This window comes from Xenopus tropicalis, chromosome 5, assembly GCF_000004195.4.
Source record: "Xenopus tropicalis strain Nigerian chromosome 5, UCB_Xtro_10.0, whole genome shotgun sequence".
In the NCBI taxonomy this organism is placed as follows: Eukaryota; Metazoa; Chordata; class Amphibia; order Anura; family Pipidae; genus Xenopus; species Xenopus tropicalis.
Window position 1 is genome coordinate 10,751,821 of NC_030681.2, and position 17,031 is coordinate 10,768,851.

Sequence of the window (17,031 nt, forward strand, 5' to 3'; positions counted from 1 at the left end):
CGATTTCTTAACATTCTAGGCTGAGATTAGGAAACATAAAAGGTGCTCCCAGGCTGTAGTCTCGCAGAGCAGTCAGTCCCTGCAACAGCAGCAGAGCAAAGCAAAGCCATGTCTCGCTATACTGGTAGAGCTGCGCGGCTCATTTTTATGTGCGTCGTAAGCTTTTTTCTCTTTATAGGCGAGCTGGCCATTGGGTATGTAGGAAACTCCCTTTCGCTCTCCTCTGATGCCTTTGCGGTTCTGTCCCATCTTATTTCCATGCTCATCGGCTTGGTAGGAGTGCGACTTAGCCGGGTACAATGGCACAAAAGAAGCACCTTTGGGTTCCTGCGAGCCGACGCCGTCGGGGCCTTTGGGAATTCCATCTTTGCTGCCGCCCTCATGTTCAGCATCCTCATTGAAGCCATCAAAAGATACATCGGCCCAGAAAAGACAGAGAATGCCCTGTTGGTCCTCATTGCTGGGATAGTTGGGCTCGCCATCAACGTGCTGAACTATGTCATATTCATGGACTGCTGCTTCCCAAAGGTGCCAGACCCGGCCGAAGACCTAGAGACAGGTAAATGATCATGAATAATTACAGAAGCAACAGTAATGACCTTAAATGTATTAACTGACTTTGTCAAAAAAACAAATATTTATTTTACCAAAGCTGCTAAGCAGAGTATTGGGTTGTCCAGAGGGAAATCAGGCTGCTATTTTTGTTTTTTATTGATCAGAATTGGGACTTTGGGTTGGGACCGATCAGCAGGTCCAATGTTCATGTGGTCCCCCTTATGGAAAGCCTTCTCGTGGCTTACTTGACTGTGTGCTGGCATTTCAGCTTCTCCAGTAACTGAGTACATATGGACACATGAAGGGAAGATGGCAAGCTCTGGTACCTAAGCACTTATACAAGCAAGATTGTTAAGTGGAGCACAGCTATCACTTGTGATGCTCCATCTGTTGTTATGAGTTAAAGCTCAATGAAGCTCACTGGCTGAGTGCCTCTCTTGGCTACCCTGCTGGATCAAAACCCAAATAGAAACTACCTGCATGAAATATTCAAATTTTATTGGTTTCTAAGGTTTTAGCAGTTTTAGGCTGCTAATATCTGGCATGGTCAGCTTTGGAGACTCTGAAAAAGTGGTTGTTGAGCCAAAAGCCTAATATTAGCAGACTAAAACTTTTAGGTTTAGGTTTAGATGCCCTTTAATGCGTAGGAGCTCATGATGACTAGTATTTCACATAATGGTTTTTATTTTTCAACATATCTACCTGTTACTATCTTCTAATATTAACAATGAGAGGAATTTGGCCCCTGCTTTACACGTCACTGTCATTTTAACAGAACCCTTAATTATTTAATCATAGGGTTGGGAAATGTCGATAGCACTCAGATCTTTCGTCACAGGGACTGCCGCTTTATCTTTAGCCCGAGCCTCTCGCGCGGTGCCAAGGCTACCCCTTCCCTTTATATTGGCTCTAAAGTTCAAGGCATTCGGCACTTGCTCGTTCTTGCTGGAATTTAAAGCTAGTTATTTCTTAGTAACTCGGGTTTCCCAGGTGTGAAGTAAATACGGGTTCCTGCGCTGTATTGTTATTTTGTATTTATGGATTTAGCACCATGTACACATTGGTTTCAATAAAGCATATTTATAAATATCGCCTGGTCATTTTTATTTCATTCTGGCTTGGTAGAAACAATATAGAGGGACCCCCCCCCCCCCATGGTGGAATGTTCCATAGCCTGCAGATGGAGGTGTCGCTACCAGTACATTTCCCCATTAATCCTCAGGGAATCAGGGGTTGGGCAATTAAAAATATTGAGCTTTGCCGTGCCTGGCTGGTTGGCCCAGGGGCTCTGGAGTAATATGAACCTTTGATAGTCACCTTGCATCAAAGGGGAACTTAACCCAAATAAGAAAAAAATCTAAGAAACTTTTAAGTATTTCAAGTAATTCTTTCTTTCTTCAAAACTGTATTTTTTGACTATTTAGGGAGAGTTCCCCTTTACGTTTGTAGCATAAATAGCATTAATATAAAGCTGGCCTTTTTCAAATAGGTGCAAATATTTTCACTTGGGGTGATTGTAAATTACCCCTATAGTCTTGCCATAAGGATCAATCAGGAAGTCACTGAGGTTCCACCTCCCCTATTCCTTATAACCACCTCCATGCCCTAATTAGTGCCAACCAGGGGCTCCTAAAGTTACCAGGGGAGGCAAAAAGCTGCTCCTAGTAAATTTGAGACAAATTTTTGTTTTTTAAAAGGGAAATTCAGCTCTGCTTCTTGTACGCTAGCAATGTGGGCCCCCCTGAACCCCCTCTGGCACTGTAAAGGTAATGACGGGCGGGGTGGCATAGCAGGAGCTGCTTCTGGGGCCCGAAATACCCCTGGGGCCCACCTCTCTGAGTTTCCCAGAGCGTCAATTGCTCCTTCTCATTGTCACTAGCTCACAGCCCCCCTTCAGTTTGTGCCCCCACCCCATTGTGCTATAGGTAGCTGCCTACCCCTGGTTCTAGCCCTGAGTATTACCATAGTAAGGTACATAAATACTATTAATGAGGTCATAATGTACCATATGGAAGTGAGGCAGAAAAGGGGTACGGGGGTAATTGTAAATCCACCAATTACGGGGCCCCTGTGCACATTTGGGAGTTTTATGAGCTTATTCCATATTACACCATGAAGCGGAATTTGGTCTTCCAAAATCCTGAACTCTGTCCTGTATGGTGAGCCGTCTTGGACTGGCAATCTGTGGGTTCTGGCAAATGCCAGAGGGGCTGCTGTAAGGTGCCATTTATTGGGCTGGTGGGGGACTGATTGGGCCTCTGTGTACTTGGAATGTCTATACTGAATCCCAGTGCTGCCGACACTCACAGTAACCTGTTTTGGTGCTTCCGAGTGGCACCCTCAGACTGACCATCAGTTCTGCTCAAGGAGTAGGAAAATAGATTTCCTTCAAAAAGTAGCAAATTGGGCAGAAGTGTTATATAATTATCTGGATATCTCTATAACCAGGATGCTCTGTGCCTGGTAAATGAGGGTTAGTGACCCCTCTATAGAGAGGGGGTTCTATATGCGGAACACTGCCCAGCTCCTGTTTTATTGTATAGATTTGAGTTTCCAGCAGCAGTTACCCTTGAGCTGTTCCCTCTGTGCCCCGCGTGCTGCTGGCTGGGATGGTGCTGCTCTATGGTACCCTGCTCTGCTTTCCTTTAAATGTACATTCAGTATTTCTTATAGTTTTCTGTCAGCGCCAAGGTGGGGAGAGATGGGTTGCAGGACACTGCAAGTCTCTGAACTCACTGTTTCCCATTAGTTCAATGGATCTTGTGCATCACTGGCTGTTATAGTTGTACAAAGTGAGTGCAGCAGTGCCCCCTAGTGCATATACCGTTATCTACCGTGACTCCATAACATTCGTACCTACAGGTATCTGCATGCTGGGCCCGGAATATGGTTCTTACCAATCAGAGCTCCTTGTGGGTCAGGCCTTAGGGCATCATTTCTTAAATAAGAAGCTTTAAAGTAAAACTCAGTAGAGGTTACTGGGCCCCACAGCAAAATCATATTAGGGCTCATTAAACTCTGGGGATAAGACATAATTCATTTTTATCGAATTTGCTTTACAGTCAAATCCCCACTGGGCCCCCCAAGCCTCCTGCCCCGGCCCCCCTGTAGTTGCAGGGTCTGTTCCCTCTATAGATACCCCCTGCTGCTATACGTATGCCCTATAACTAAGGGTGGCCGGAAGCAAGCCATATGTTGCCATACTTTCCCTTTTATTACACAGAATGTACTTATAATGCCAGGGCCCATTTTGTATCTCAGTTCAGACCTGTGATATACAGCAGCCCCTTAGGATACCACCTGAATGCACCCATGGGAGAATGGCAGGGCATTTTATGTAATTACAGTATATTCTGTAGATTTCCTGTACTACACATTACATATTTGGGGGTCTATATTAGCTCAGTGCTGTCCAACTCTTTTTCTATACAACTGGCCCTCCATGAGATCCTTATGCCCCCAGACTGATACACTTCAGCCTCCCCTACAGATGTGCACCCACGGGAACAGGCAGTCGGCTCTGGGACCTTTCCAATTGTCATGGCTGATTGGCTACACATCTCTCCCAGCTTTGTGACTGTTCTTATGTTCTGATTGGCTTCAGGTCTCTCCCAGCTTTGTGATTGTTCTTATGCTCTGATTGGCTTCAGGTCTCTCCCAGCTTTGTGATTGTTCTTATGTTCTGATTGGCTACAGGTCTCTCCCAGCTTTGTGATTGTTCTTATGTTCTGATTGGCTACAGGTCTCTCCCAGCTTTGTGATTGTTCTTATGTTCTGATTGGCTACAGGTCTCTCCCAGCTTTGTGATTGTTCTTATGTTCTGATTGGCTACAGGTCTCTCCCAGCTTTGTGATTGTTCTTATGTTCTGATTGGATACAGGTCTCTCCCAGCTTTGTGATTGTTCTTATGTTCTGATTGGCTACAGGTCTCTCCCAGCTTTGCGGTTGCACTAATATTTTGATTGGCTACAGGTCTGGGACCTTTCCAATTGTCATGGCTGATTGGATACAGGTCTCTCCTTGCTTTGTGATCGTTCTTATGTTCTGATTGGCTACAGGTCTCTCCCAGCTTTGCGGTTGCACTAATATTTTGATTGGCTACAGGTCTGAGACCTTTCCAATTGTCATGGCTGATTGGATACAGATCTCTCCTAGCTTTGTGATCGTTCTTATGTTCTGATTGGCTACAGATCTCTCCTTGCTTTGTGGTTGCTCTAATGTTATGATTGGCTACAGATCTCTCCTTGCTTTGTGGTTGCTCTAATGTTCTGATTGGCTACAGGTCTCTCCTTGCTTTGTGGTTGCTCTAATGTTCTGATTGGCTACAGGTCCCTCCTTGCTTTGTGGTTGCTCTAATGTTCTGATTGGCTACAGGTCCCTCCTTGCTTTGTGGTTGCTCTAATATTCTGATTGGCTACAGGTCTCTCCTAGCTTTGCGCTTGCTCTAATGTTCTGATTGGCTACAGGTCTCTCCTTGCTTTGTGGTTGCTCTAATGTTCTGATTGGCTACAGGTCCCTCCTTGCTTTGTGCTTGCTCTAATGTTCTGATTGGCTAATGGTTGGTTCTAGTTCTGCGACTGTTCTCATGCCCTGATTGGCCCCAGGAGGATTCTACCTGATCCCCTTTCCCACTCCAACCACTTCTATGCAAGCCCACAGAGATTAGGAGGGCTGCAGGCAGTTAGGTTTGTGCTGCCAGCTTTCCAGGAAAGGTTCTGGAGTAACAGCCAGATAATGCAGTTCCACAGAACCCCTATAGAGGGCACTAAAGTAGATAAAAGTTGAACAGTGCAGCCACCTGCGCAAGGAGATATTTACAGAAGAGCACTGGGGCCAGCAAGGAAAAAAATCCGATGTTTTATGACTTTTAAAACTCAAAGTTCTGACTTTTTACCTCATAGTTATGACTTTAACTGGGTCTGGGTCATTTTTGTGGTGGCTTTTTTTTTGAGGCTTCAGATGGGGTTTTTTGCCTTCCTCTGGATCAACTAACAGTTAGGCAGGTTATATATAGGCATTATGGTTGAAAGTGATGGACATATGTCTTTTTTCAACCCAACTTACTATGTTACTAATTAATCCCATGCCCAGACTGGCAATCTGTGGAATTTCAGCAGCTATCTGGTTGCTAGGGTTCAATTTAACCAAGCAACCAGGCAGAGCAGTGTCTAAACAAAAAGATAAGTAATAAAAAGTACGAATAACAATACAATTGTAGCCTCACAGAGCAATAGTTTTTTGGCTGCCGGGGTCAGTGACCCCCATTTGAGAGCTGGAAAGATGCAGAAGAGGAAAGCAATTGATTAAAAAACAATACAAAATGAAGACCATTTGAAAAAGATGCTAAGAATAGGCAATTCTATAATTGAAGGTGAACCACCCCTTTCATATGCCAGGACCTATGTTGAATCCCAGTCTGCCCCCTAGTGTTCCCTGTTAGATATTACACATCTGTTTACTGACCAATTTCAGCTTATTTGCCATTTCTATGGCCTACGTAACCAATATCTGGCTGAAAATCGACCAGATATATATAGGGCAGGTCAGAGAATACTATTGGCTGAGGACTGAGATGGTCCTTTCCCACATGATCTGATTGGTGGCTCACAATGATTATGAGCAACATGTCTTTACGATACAGGGGAACAGGGGCCTTCCCGGCAGCTCTGGCCCATCCCTCAGTGGCAGCAGGGCCCCATAAGCTTCACGCGTTTCTCCTGTACTGTGCTATCCGGGGTCTGACCCCCTCCCCTGCACTGAGCTGATAAGGATAAGAGACAGCGTGCAGCTTCATGGAGTCATGTGAGGCAATGCTATATCTCTTATATATATATATATATAGTGAGTAATGTACCCCCTATTGTAGTATATAAGGATTAGTCACTAAGGAGTTCCATGACCATAATAAGCTTTTATACAGGTCCTAGACATAAGGAGACGTACATCCTTATATTGTGCAGTACATTATTTATTCATGGCACTTGTGTATTATATATTTATTATGGGCCTGGGACTAATACCAGTACCATGTAAGTGATCCCCCTTCCCATAAGCACTTTGTGGGGAAAAGGCTGACTATGGTCACGTAACGTCCCATAGGCACCAAGATTAAGCCTGGCAAAGACATAAAGCTAGCTCTAGGCCATCCAGAACTACAGCTCCCAGCATTCCCTGCCAGCCATGCCAATTTCTAAATGATGCAGCAGAGGCAGCCATACTTGCTTGCCATTTGCATCTGTGTGGGAGCTGCCATACTAAGTGCCACAAGTGAGCAGTAACAGCCAGGAATAGATATGCTCTTCCTTATTATGGGTTATTCACCTTTGATATAGAGAGTCGTATCCTGAGATAATTTGCAATTGGTCTTCATTTTTTATTAGTAGTTTTTTTTAGTTATTTCACTTTTTGTTCAGCAACTCTCAAATTTCAAGTTTCAGCAGCTATCTAGTTGCTAGGGTCCAAATGACCTTAACAACCAGAGAGTGGTTTGAATAAGAGACTGATATATGAATAGGAGAGGGGCTGACTAGAAAGATAAGAAATAAAAAGTAACCACAACCATAAAACTGGAACCTCACAGAGAAATGGATGTTCGGCTGCCGGGGTCAGTGACCCCCATTTGAAAGCTGCAAAGAGTTGTATGTATTTAGTATTATTATTAATAACATTTATTTATAACGCGCCAACATATCCCGCAGCGCTGTACAATAAGTGGGTTCCATACATTGGACATACAGAGTAACATATAAAGCAATCAATAACCGATACAAGAGGTGAAGAGAGCCCTGCCCAAAAGAGCTTACAATCTACAATGTATATCTTTATTTATAAAGTGCTACTTATGTACGCAGCGCTGTACAGTAGAATACATTAATACAAACAGGGGGTTATTAAGATAATAATAGATAAATACACAGTATAACAATAAATACAAATAAATACAAGATACAGTTGCAATAAGTTAAGAGTCAAAGACACAAGAGGAAGGAGGTCCCTGCCCCGTAGAGCTTACAATCTATATGGGAGGGGAACTTACAGACACAAATAGGCAAATATAAGTGCTGTAGGTCACAGCGGGTTAGAAAAGAAAGCAAATCATTTAAAAACTATAACAAATAAATAATGAAGACCAATTGCAAAGAATTGGCCATTTTATAAAATAATAAATAACATACCACTCATTTATTGGCTACCAGCAGCTGTGGATCTGCTATTAGGGCTACTATGATCCTGTCTCTGGCCACTACTGCAGCTTTCTAACGTTCTCTCCCTGTCTGGCCCAACATCAACTAAACTAGAACTACAACTCCCAGCATCTGTGTTTAGTGTTAGGGCACAGGGCTACCATTCCCTTCCTATGGTGCCAGTGTCCCCCTCACAGCTACGGGTTATTATCCATCAGGGATTGGCTTGTCTCTGGGTCTCCCTGTATTACACACAGCAGCTGTTATTGAACTATAACTCGCACACTGTGCCCGGCCTTGCTTGTGGGAGGGCTCAGGGACCCCCGTCATTCCTGGCCCCACCCAGGAGCTCTTGGCCAGTATAACAGGGCCTCTATGAGGCTATGGGAGCGCGTCTGGGGACCTTGGCACTGCGGGGGTACATGGGTGACGCACTCAGAGCGGCCGGGAAGGGTGGGAGGGGCTTAGGGAAGAGTGGGAGGAGCCTAGGGCCCCAGGGACAGGAGAGGGAGAGGGGCCGAGGTGCCGGCAGGTCACATGTTGCTGTCAGACAGTCGCAGCCTACGTGCCGGTGTATCGGAAAAAAGGAGCGGCGGCGGCACAGGCGGGGCGGGTAGGAGGGCTATGAGCTCATGCTGAGTGCGCACAGTGCTTATCTCTCCCATATAAACCCGCCGGGCAGCAGTGCTACTCACTCATACTGCTCTTCCTACAGCAGCCACCTGCGGAACCCCTACTGCCGCGGAACCCCTACTTCCGCGGAACCCCAGCCCTGCTCCTACTGCCGCGGAACCCCAGCCCTGCTCCTACTGCCGCGGAACCCCAGCCCTGATCCGACTGCCGCGGAACCCCAGCCCTGCTCCTACTGCCGCGGAACCCCAGCCCTGATCCGACTGCCGCGGAACCCCAGCCCTGCTCCTACTGCCGCGGAACCCCCAGCCCTGCTCCTACTGCCGCGGAACCCCAGCCCTGCTCCTACTGCCGCGGAACCCCCAGCCCTGCTCCTACTGCCGCGGAACCCCAGCCCTGCTCCTACTGCCGCGGAACCCCAGCCCTGCTCCTACTGCCGCGGAACCCCAGCCCTGCTCCTACTGCCGCGGAACCCCAGCCCTGCTCCTACTGCCGCGGAACCCCAGCCCTGCTCCTACTGCCGCGGAACCCCCAGCCCTGCTCCTACTGCCGCGGAACCCCAGCCCTGCTCCTACTGCCGCGGAACCCCAGCCCTGCTCCTACTGCCGCGGAACCCCCAGCCCTGCTCCTACTGCCGCGGAACCCCAGCCCTGCTCCTACTGCCGCGGAGATCTCCGGAGCCAATAGGAACTCATTCTCCCATCACATCTGCCAAGGAGCCCAGCTTCCCACATCATCAAGGGGCCCCCACCTGCTCTTTTAAAGGGACCCTTCATCTTTCAGCAAGATTTTCTAATATCACTTCCCAAAGAGGGCCACTCCCAGTGTGGACAGGGGCCCAATCTAATTGCTGGCAGTGTGTGCTATACTGTGGCCCTGACATCTCTGCTGTACCCCTGGCCCCCCAGCCTGCCCCCCAGCCATGGGTCGCTACACAGGCAAGACCTGCCGGCTTATTTTCATGCTGGTGCTGACAGTCATCTTCTTTGTGGCCGAGCTGGTGTCTGGCTACCTTGGCAACTCCATCGCCCTCATATCGGACTCCTTCAACATGCTGTCTGACCTCATCTCCCTGTGTGTGGGCATCACAGCCTCTCAGATTTCCCGCCGCAAGAGCCGTGGCCCCAGGGCCACCTATGGCTATCCTAGAGCCGAGGTGGTCGGTGCCCTGTGCAATGCCATCTTCCTCACCGCCCTGTGTTTCACCATCCTGGTGGATTCGGTGCTGAGACTGGCCCAACCCCAGAGGATCGATAACGTCACCCTGGTCCTGATTGTGGGGACCCTGGGGCTGCTAGTAAACATTGTGGGCCTGCTGGTCTTCCAGGACTATGGTTCTTGTATGCGGTTCATCTGCGGGCGCAAGAGTGACCTAGAACGTGCCAGCTCGGAGGACAACGAAGCAGGTGCTCTTCGGATATAAAAAGTGGGGATTTGGGGTGCTGGGGTGCTCCTTGCTTAAGAAAACTGTTAGACTAATAGGTCCCACAGTTATAAAGGGGGTATGTGGGGTGTTCCGCTTCCAGGTCAGGCGTATGGGTGGCTTTAGGGGGCCCATTTATTAGAATCAGTAGCCTAAGGCGGTGTCAGTTTTATTGCTTTTAAACCAGAAACACACAAGTCAGTGTGGCCCATTGTTTAACTGTAACTCCCAGCAAGGCTGTAGGAAGGGAACTGCACCTAGTTGGAAATCCCTTGGTGAAATGAATCCATTATATCTTTGTCTGTTTTAGGGGTTAAATCTCCCATGATGCTCTTTGCTTTTGCCATGTATCGCCCTGGGGCTTCTAAAGCCATATGTATTGTTTATCCCTTTCTGTTCTCAGGTCCTTTCTCTTTCCGGGTCTGGCTTCCGCTACTTGGTGTTAGTAGTCAGAACCAGCAGTGCAGAGCTTATAAACAAATTTATATTTATCATCTTCATTAAAAGTTAATGGAGAGCCTGTTATGTGCCATGTTTAATAGTGCCCCCCTTCCCTGCCCCATATACTGATAATAGGGTTATCTTTATGGCCGTGCCATTACCCATAACCACCTTTAAAGCCGCCTTTGCTATCAGCAATAACAGACTATTGACCTCCGGCCTCGCGGCAAAGTGCAGTCGTTTTATCAGCTGCCCAAATCCGATTGGCTTCTGCAGTGTCGGCAAATCTTCCAACCTACTTTCATTTTTTTTAAAAAAGGCTTATTCTATAAACAAAATGTTGGTATCTCTTTTATTTGTAGAACTTATACACAACACAGCGTCTCTTATTTGGCTACAGGTGATGCTATGAGCCCCCCGGAAGATGAGAAGAGCGAAGAAAAGAAGAAGGAGGAGAAGAAAGCGGCGACCCTGAATATTAGAGGTAAGGACGCTGTCTTCCGAAATCATGGGAAAGTCACCTTTACAATAACTAGTATGATGTAGAGAATGCTATTCTGATACAATTTGTAATTGGTCTTCATTTTTTTTTATTATTTAACTATTTAGCTTTCTGTTCAGCAGCTCTCCAGTTTGGAATTTAAGCGGCTATCTGGTTGCTAGGATCCAATTAAACCTAGCAACCAGGCAGTGATTTGAAAAAGAGACAGGGATATGAATAGAGGAGGGCCTAAATAAAAAGGTAAGTAATAAAAAGCAACAATAACAATAAAACTGGAGCCTCCCAGAGCAATAGTTTTTTTGGCTTCCGGGAAGCTGGAAAGCTGGAAATAGTTAGAAGAAGAAGGCAAGTAATTAAAAAAAACTATACAAAATAAAAAATGAAGACCAATTGAAAAATTGCTAAGAATAGGCCATTCTGTAGCATACTAAAAGGTGAACTGCCCCTTTAAGGCTAATGGCCACTTATGTTAGTATCCAGGCAGTAGTGTGAATGCCAGGCATGAAGGTAATGATAACAATGTAGCCTCGGCTTTTTGGCTTTGGCTGGAGAGATCCCAACAGGAAGAGCAAGTAGCTTGTTCCTTTACCAGTCACTGCCCGCTGCGACTCATGAATTCATTACTATGGCACCGTCTGACTCCTCCGTTCTCCTGTACTTGCAGGTGTTATGCTCCACGTCGTTGGCGATGCCTTGGGCTCGGTGGTGGTGGTGGTCACGGCTGTCATTTTCTATGTGCTCCCCTTGGATGCGAACGCCCCCTGCAACTGGCAGTGCTACATAGACCCCAGCCTGACCGTGGTGATGGTCGCCATCATCCTCTACTCTGCCTTCCCGCTCATCAAAGAGACGGCCTACATCTTGCTTCAGATGGTCCCTCAAGGAGTCCAAGTGGGAGAGATCGGTAAGTACTTCCACCCTCCACCTGTTGCCCCCAGGCATACTGGGCACTCAATTTAAGCCTTTTATTGCTTCTATAGCATGTAAGGGGTTAAAATAATAATAAAAAAATATAAGAATCACATTTCTGAAACAGAATCATAAGGAAGGGGATTTTACCTTGCGATGCATCAATAAGGACATTACACTGCTGTCACATGATTTAAAGAAAAAATGGTGCCACAGGCCTTGGGGGCAGAGAATAAAAAAACCTGATTGGCTGTAGATACTGCTCACGTGGAGCTCTGGCCTATCAGCTCTTTGCTCGGTCCCCATGCCCTGCATGCCAGCAAATGTAGACTCCCTAGCAATACAGGGCCGCTGATTAATAGGAATAACCCCCTGAGGCACAGTCACATGACTGCCCGGGAACGGACTTCTCTATTTAAGCAGAAATACTGATTATAAAGGAATTTCCACAACTACACTGGTTTTTTGTTTTTTTTTCAATTTCTTTTAACTACACTGGTTTTTTTTTAATAAGTGTCAGGGCACTGATCCCAAAACACACACAGTCACAAAAAACCTATGGGAAAGCAGAAATACTGGGGCACTGAGGGGAGCGCCATACACTAAGCACTTGTGCCTGCCTGCCCATAGCGCTGTGTAAGCTTGGGGTAAAGATCCTCTCGTTTGGCACATCATGTATGGCCAGCTTTAGCTTAACTAGAGGTAATGAGCTCTGTATAAACGAACCCCCCCTTTCTCCCCTTAGCTGTGACTCTTGTGGCTTAGAAATGAGAAGAAGCCCATAATGCATGAGGTTTATGTGTGCATTGGGAATCTAATCTGGGTATCTCCCTCGCAAGGACCCATAATGCAGTAGCTTCAGTTTCCCTCAAGAAATAGAAAAATCCTTGGATTTTTGTGTAAAGGGGTGGATAAAGAATTCCCATTCCTAGAATTTTTTTAGTTGGTGTTTATTTTCTGATTTTTTTTTTTTATAGTTTTTGAGTTATTTGAATTTCTCAGACTCTTTCTAGCTTTCAACTGGGGGTCCCTGACCCCGGCAGCCAAAAACTGTTGCTCTGTATTGATATTGTTAATTTTTATTACATCTCTTTCTGCATAGGCCATCCTCTATTCATTTTTTCTTCTCTCTTTCAAACCACTGCCTGGTTGCTATGGTAAATTGGACCCTAGCAACCAGGTAGCTGCTGTAATTCCAAAATTCCACACTGGAGATCTGCTGAACAAAAAGCTAAATAATTCAAAAACAACAAATAATAAAACATGAAGACTACTTACAAATTGTCTCTATACATTATACTAAAAGTTAATTCAAAAGGGTTGTCCACCTTTGGGTTAACTTTTAGTATATTCTGAGACAGTTTGAAATTGGTCTTCTTTTTTTATTATTTGTAGGTTTTTTGTTATTTCAGATTTTGTTCTGCAGCTCTCCAGTTTGGCGTTTCAGCAGCTATTTGGTTGCTAGGATCTAAATTACCTTAGCAACCAGGGTGTGGTTTGAATTAAAGACTGTTATATGAAAAGGAGAGGGGCTGAATTAAAAACAATCAGTAATGTAACAATTAAACTGTAGCTTCACAGAGCAATAGTTTTTTATTAACTTGGGGGTCAGTGACCCCCCTATTTGAAAGCTGCAATGAGTTAGAAGAGGAAGGCAAATAGTTCAAAAACAATGAAAAACAAACAATGAAGACTAATTGAAAAGTTGCTTAGAATTGGCCTTTCTATAATATACTAGGTGAACCACCCCCTTTAAAGGTGAACTAACCCTTTAATTAAAGAAATAGGCAAAAACAATGTTCAGTAGGAGCCCTTTCCATTGCACTCCTGTTCAGCAGGGCGGCGCCACTCATGGGCTGTTGCTGTTTTCCAGGTCAAAAATTAGCCCTGGTTCCTGGGGTCAATAGCGTCCACGAGATCCACATCTGGGAACTTGCCAGCGGCAAGAACATCGCCACCCTCCACGTCAAATTTCAGGACTTCGCCAGTCACGCCACTGCCAGCCAGGAGATCCGGAGAATCTTCCACGAGGAGGAGATTCACGCAGTGACCATCCAGGCCGAGTTCCCCAATGAGAAGGACCTGACGCTGGCGTGCAGCGCGCCGTGCATCTCCGAGAAATGCGACCCCTATCTCTGCTGCAGCCGCGACCTGGTTCCCTACGCCGAGACCGACAACAAGACACTGAAAAAGGGCAAATCCTCCCAAGTGTGGTACAGGAGCAATGACTTGGCCCTCAATGTCGATGCCGAGGCCTCTGAAGATGAAGAAGGTGGACTGAAAATGAAGCAGAACGGCTTCACTATAGAGGAGGAAGGCAAAAAGGCCACTCATTTATAACAACTGCAACATACAAAGCAGTACGGACCAATCAGAACTCATTACAGCCCCAACCAGTCCTGCTATCAATACTATATACTATGTATCTGGACATCACATGACTTGAACTTAGGACACGGTATGGGCAAATATATGTATTTGAGTAGGTGTTTTTACTGTTAAGGCTCCTGTTGAATGGCAGGTGAAAGGTTAATGGGCCGGAAAAACATGTCGGGCAGGCTTTATGGGGCCGGTTAAACATGTCGCACAAGGTCCGTGGTGGGCCCCGGGGGAAGTAGGAATAAATTAAGTGTTTATAATGGACACCTTCATGGAACAGTGTAATAATTCATTAGTGTTGGATATAACCGGCCTCCCATTCTCTGCACAATATCCGGAGATTTACAGGCTCCCTGGTTCTGGGGTGCCTCCTCTCCCTGATTCTATAAGGGTAAATATCACTAATAAGGGTAAATATCACTTAGTGCTGTTGAAAGAGACTCTCCCCCCCCAAAGTGGCTTTCTTTACCACAATAAGTAGGCTACCCATCACCAATGGGGCCACTAACACCCAAAAAAAATAGAAACACAAAAAAGCAAATAGAAACACAAAAAAGCAAATAGAAACACAAAAAAGCTCAGGTACTTTCAGCATCACAATTTTAGTACCCCTAAAAAGTGGCTCCATGGAGCCCAAAGCACCCCCCCCACATAGACATTAATGTAACCCAAAAAAGTAGCCAAGTGCTTGTCAGGGGTTTTACATTACAGCCCTTAAGCTGTCTGCTCTAATTATACAGCGGGGCAGTTGTTTGGCTATGATTGGCCAGTAAATCAGTTCGGGTGACGTTTGAGCCAATGGGCAGAAGCCCCTAGCACCAAGCAGTTTACTTTCATTGATCTATTACAGTCAGTATAATTAAAATAAATCATTTGATTGGTCACTTGGGCAGCTTCATAAATAGCCAGTTATTAGCACTGGCTTTTACACTTCTTTTTAGGGTGTTACATTTAGGCCCCTATGGGTATAGTGTGGGGTGGGGGTGGGGGGCAGATTTTGGTGCTGTATGACTAATTCAGGTGAATCTTTGTGCTGTATTGCTCTTTGTATTCCTGTGTAGCACAATGGTGCATAATGTACTGTATATAATGTATATGAAGATCATTAAATCTGGTTTCTGAAGGCTGCACTGGGGCTCCTGATGGAATGCTCTATTCACTCATACAGATGTTATATGGAACTTGGTGACCAGTTCACTCCATTCACTCCTTGGCAGCAGGCAGCTAAAGGTTATAAATTGCCCTGAATTGCCTGCTAGGGCACCCGTGTGTCCGACCATATTCTCAGGCTGCAGGCGATTACCATCCGGCGCATTGGGGGGGGGGAATTTATAACGTTTTGCTGCTTGCCCAGCTAAACACTCAGTCCCCCCCCAAAAGTCACATCCTGCACCCCACCATAGCACCCTCATACGCCATATAGGACACCACACCATTTTTGCACATTAATTTTTGTAGCGCTTTACTACAGTTGTCCAATCAGCTTTACTGTACCATTCCATGGCAATCAATCAGAACTTTGACCTGATATTCATGCTCCAGTTGACCAATCAGAGCAATTTGCTGTCTAAGAACCTAGTACTTAGTGGCATAACTGAAATGTACAAGCCCCAAGGAAAAATCATTTTAGGGACCCCTTTATATTGGAACTGGGTATCAGTCAGGGCCCCTTAAACACCCTGGGCCCCTAGCAGTGTCGGGTAATACCCCTGCCAACACTGTACTGATCGTACAGAAATGTGGCTAAATCGCCTTAATAGTTTATGTATTAAAGGAAAAGTAAACCCTCAAATGAATGTATAATTTTTTAGGGTACTCCTTTGGGCACTTCTGCAATTGACCCCCAGGGGGACCTATACATTAGTGGGAGCTGCAATACTGGATTCCCACAGGCTGGGGGAAGTGTTTTTTAATGCCCTGACTTCCTGTGCTTCAATGACAGTAGGGCAGCACTTCCCATTATTAATCCTCCACCAATAGGAATCACTTTATTTCATAGGGTACTGCCTCTACCAATAGGAATCACCGTATTTCTCAGAGTACTGCCTCTACCAATAGGAATCACTGTATTTCTCAGGGTACTGCCTCTACCAATAGGAATCACTGTATTTCTCAGGGTACTGCCTCTACCAATAGGAATCACTGTATTTCATAGGGTACTGCCTCTACCAATAGGAATCACTGTATTTCTCAGGGTACTGCCTCTACCAATAGGAATCACTGTATTTCTCAGGGTACTGCCTCTACCAATAGGAATCACTGTATTTCTCAGGGTACTGCCTCTACCAATAGGAATCACTGTATTTCTCAGGATACTGCCTCCACCAATAGGAATCGCTCTATTTCTGAGGGTACTGCCTATTATCCTTGTTGCTATGGACGCGACTGTGTAAGGCAACGTACCGCTATAATATAGGGCTCATTTTATTTTGTAATAATTGCTGTTTTCTGTTACTTTCCGTGTAATTTCCCTCTGTTTTTGTGCAGTTGTGTAACATGGACAATAATTGTGTTGCGTTTTCTCTTTTGTTCTATGAAAATTCATGTTGTTATGTTCTTACAGAATCCTCCAGATTTATATTAAAGTGTTATTTTTGTAATATTTGCTGCTCTGTGGGTTTGTGTGTGGGAGTGTAAGGCGGGGCTTGGGCTTAGTTGCCCCCTGCTACCATGTTACTGGCCCAGCTTGATTCCAGGGTTATTAATAGGTTGGAAGATGACAGACACCAGACCTGATTGGCTGCTTTATATCGCTGCCTTGATGTACGTAACCCATAAACCAGGGATGGCCCTGAAACTTAGGGGTGTATTTATTAACATTGGAGACAAACACTACCTGCGACGTTGCCTATAGCAACCAATCAGCACTTAGATTTGAATGTTTGTCTTCAATGTTAACAAATATGCCCCTTAATGTAAAGAAGAACTGAAGCTCAACAAAAAATGTCTCTAGAATTGTTACACCATATTTGTAGCCCCCTCTGATGATTCCCCCAGTAGCCCCCCTG

The 17,031-nt window shown here is 45.6% G+C and overlaps 1 protein-coding gene across 2 annotated transcripts; it reads left to right on the plus strand.

Moving 5' to 3' along the window:
- The first annotated feature begins 55 nt into the window (after nucleotides 1-55).
- On the plus strand, nucleotides 56-16,625 carry slc30a10 (solute carrier family 30 member 10). Of its 2 annotated transcripts, none has more exons than XM_031902333.1 (4): nucleotides 56-559; nucleotides 10,634-10,717; nucleotides 11,400-11,639; nucleotides 13,518-16,625. In XM_031902333.1, the coding sequence occupies exons 1-4, from the start codon at nucleotides 109-111 to the stop codon at nucleotides 13,982-13,984; spliced, it is 1,242 nt and encodes a 413-aa protein (XP_031758193.1). In that variant the 5' UTR covers nucleotides 56-108; the 3' UTR covers nucleotides 13,985-16,625. The 2 variants fall into 2 exon arrangements, with proteins under 2 accessions (XP_031758193.1, XP_002936066.2); XM_002936020.5 differs by lacking the exon at nucleotides 56-559 and adding an exon at nucleotides 8,249-9,775.
- The last annotated feature ends 406 nt before the right edge of the window (nucleotides 16,626-17,031 follow it).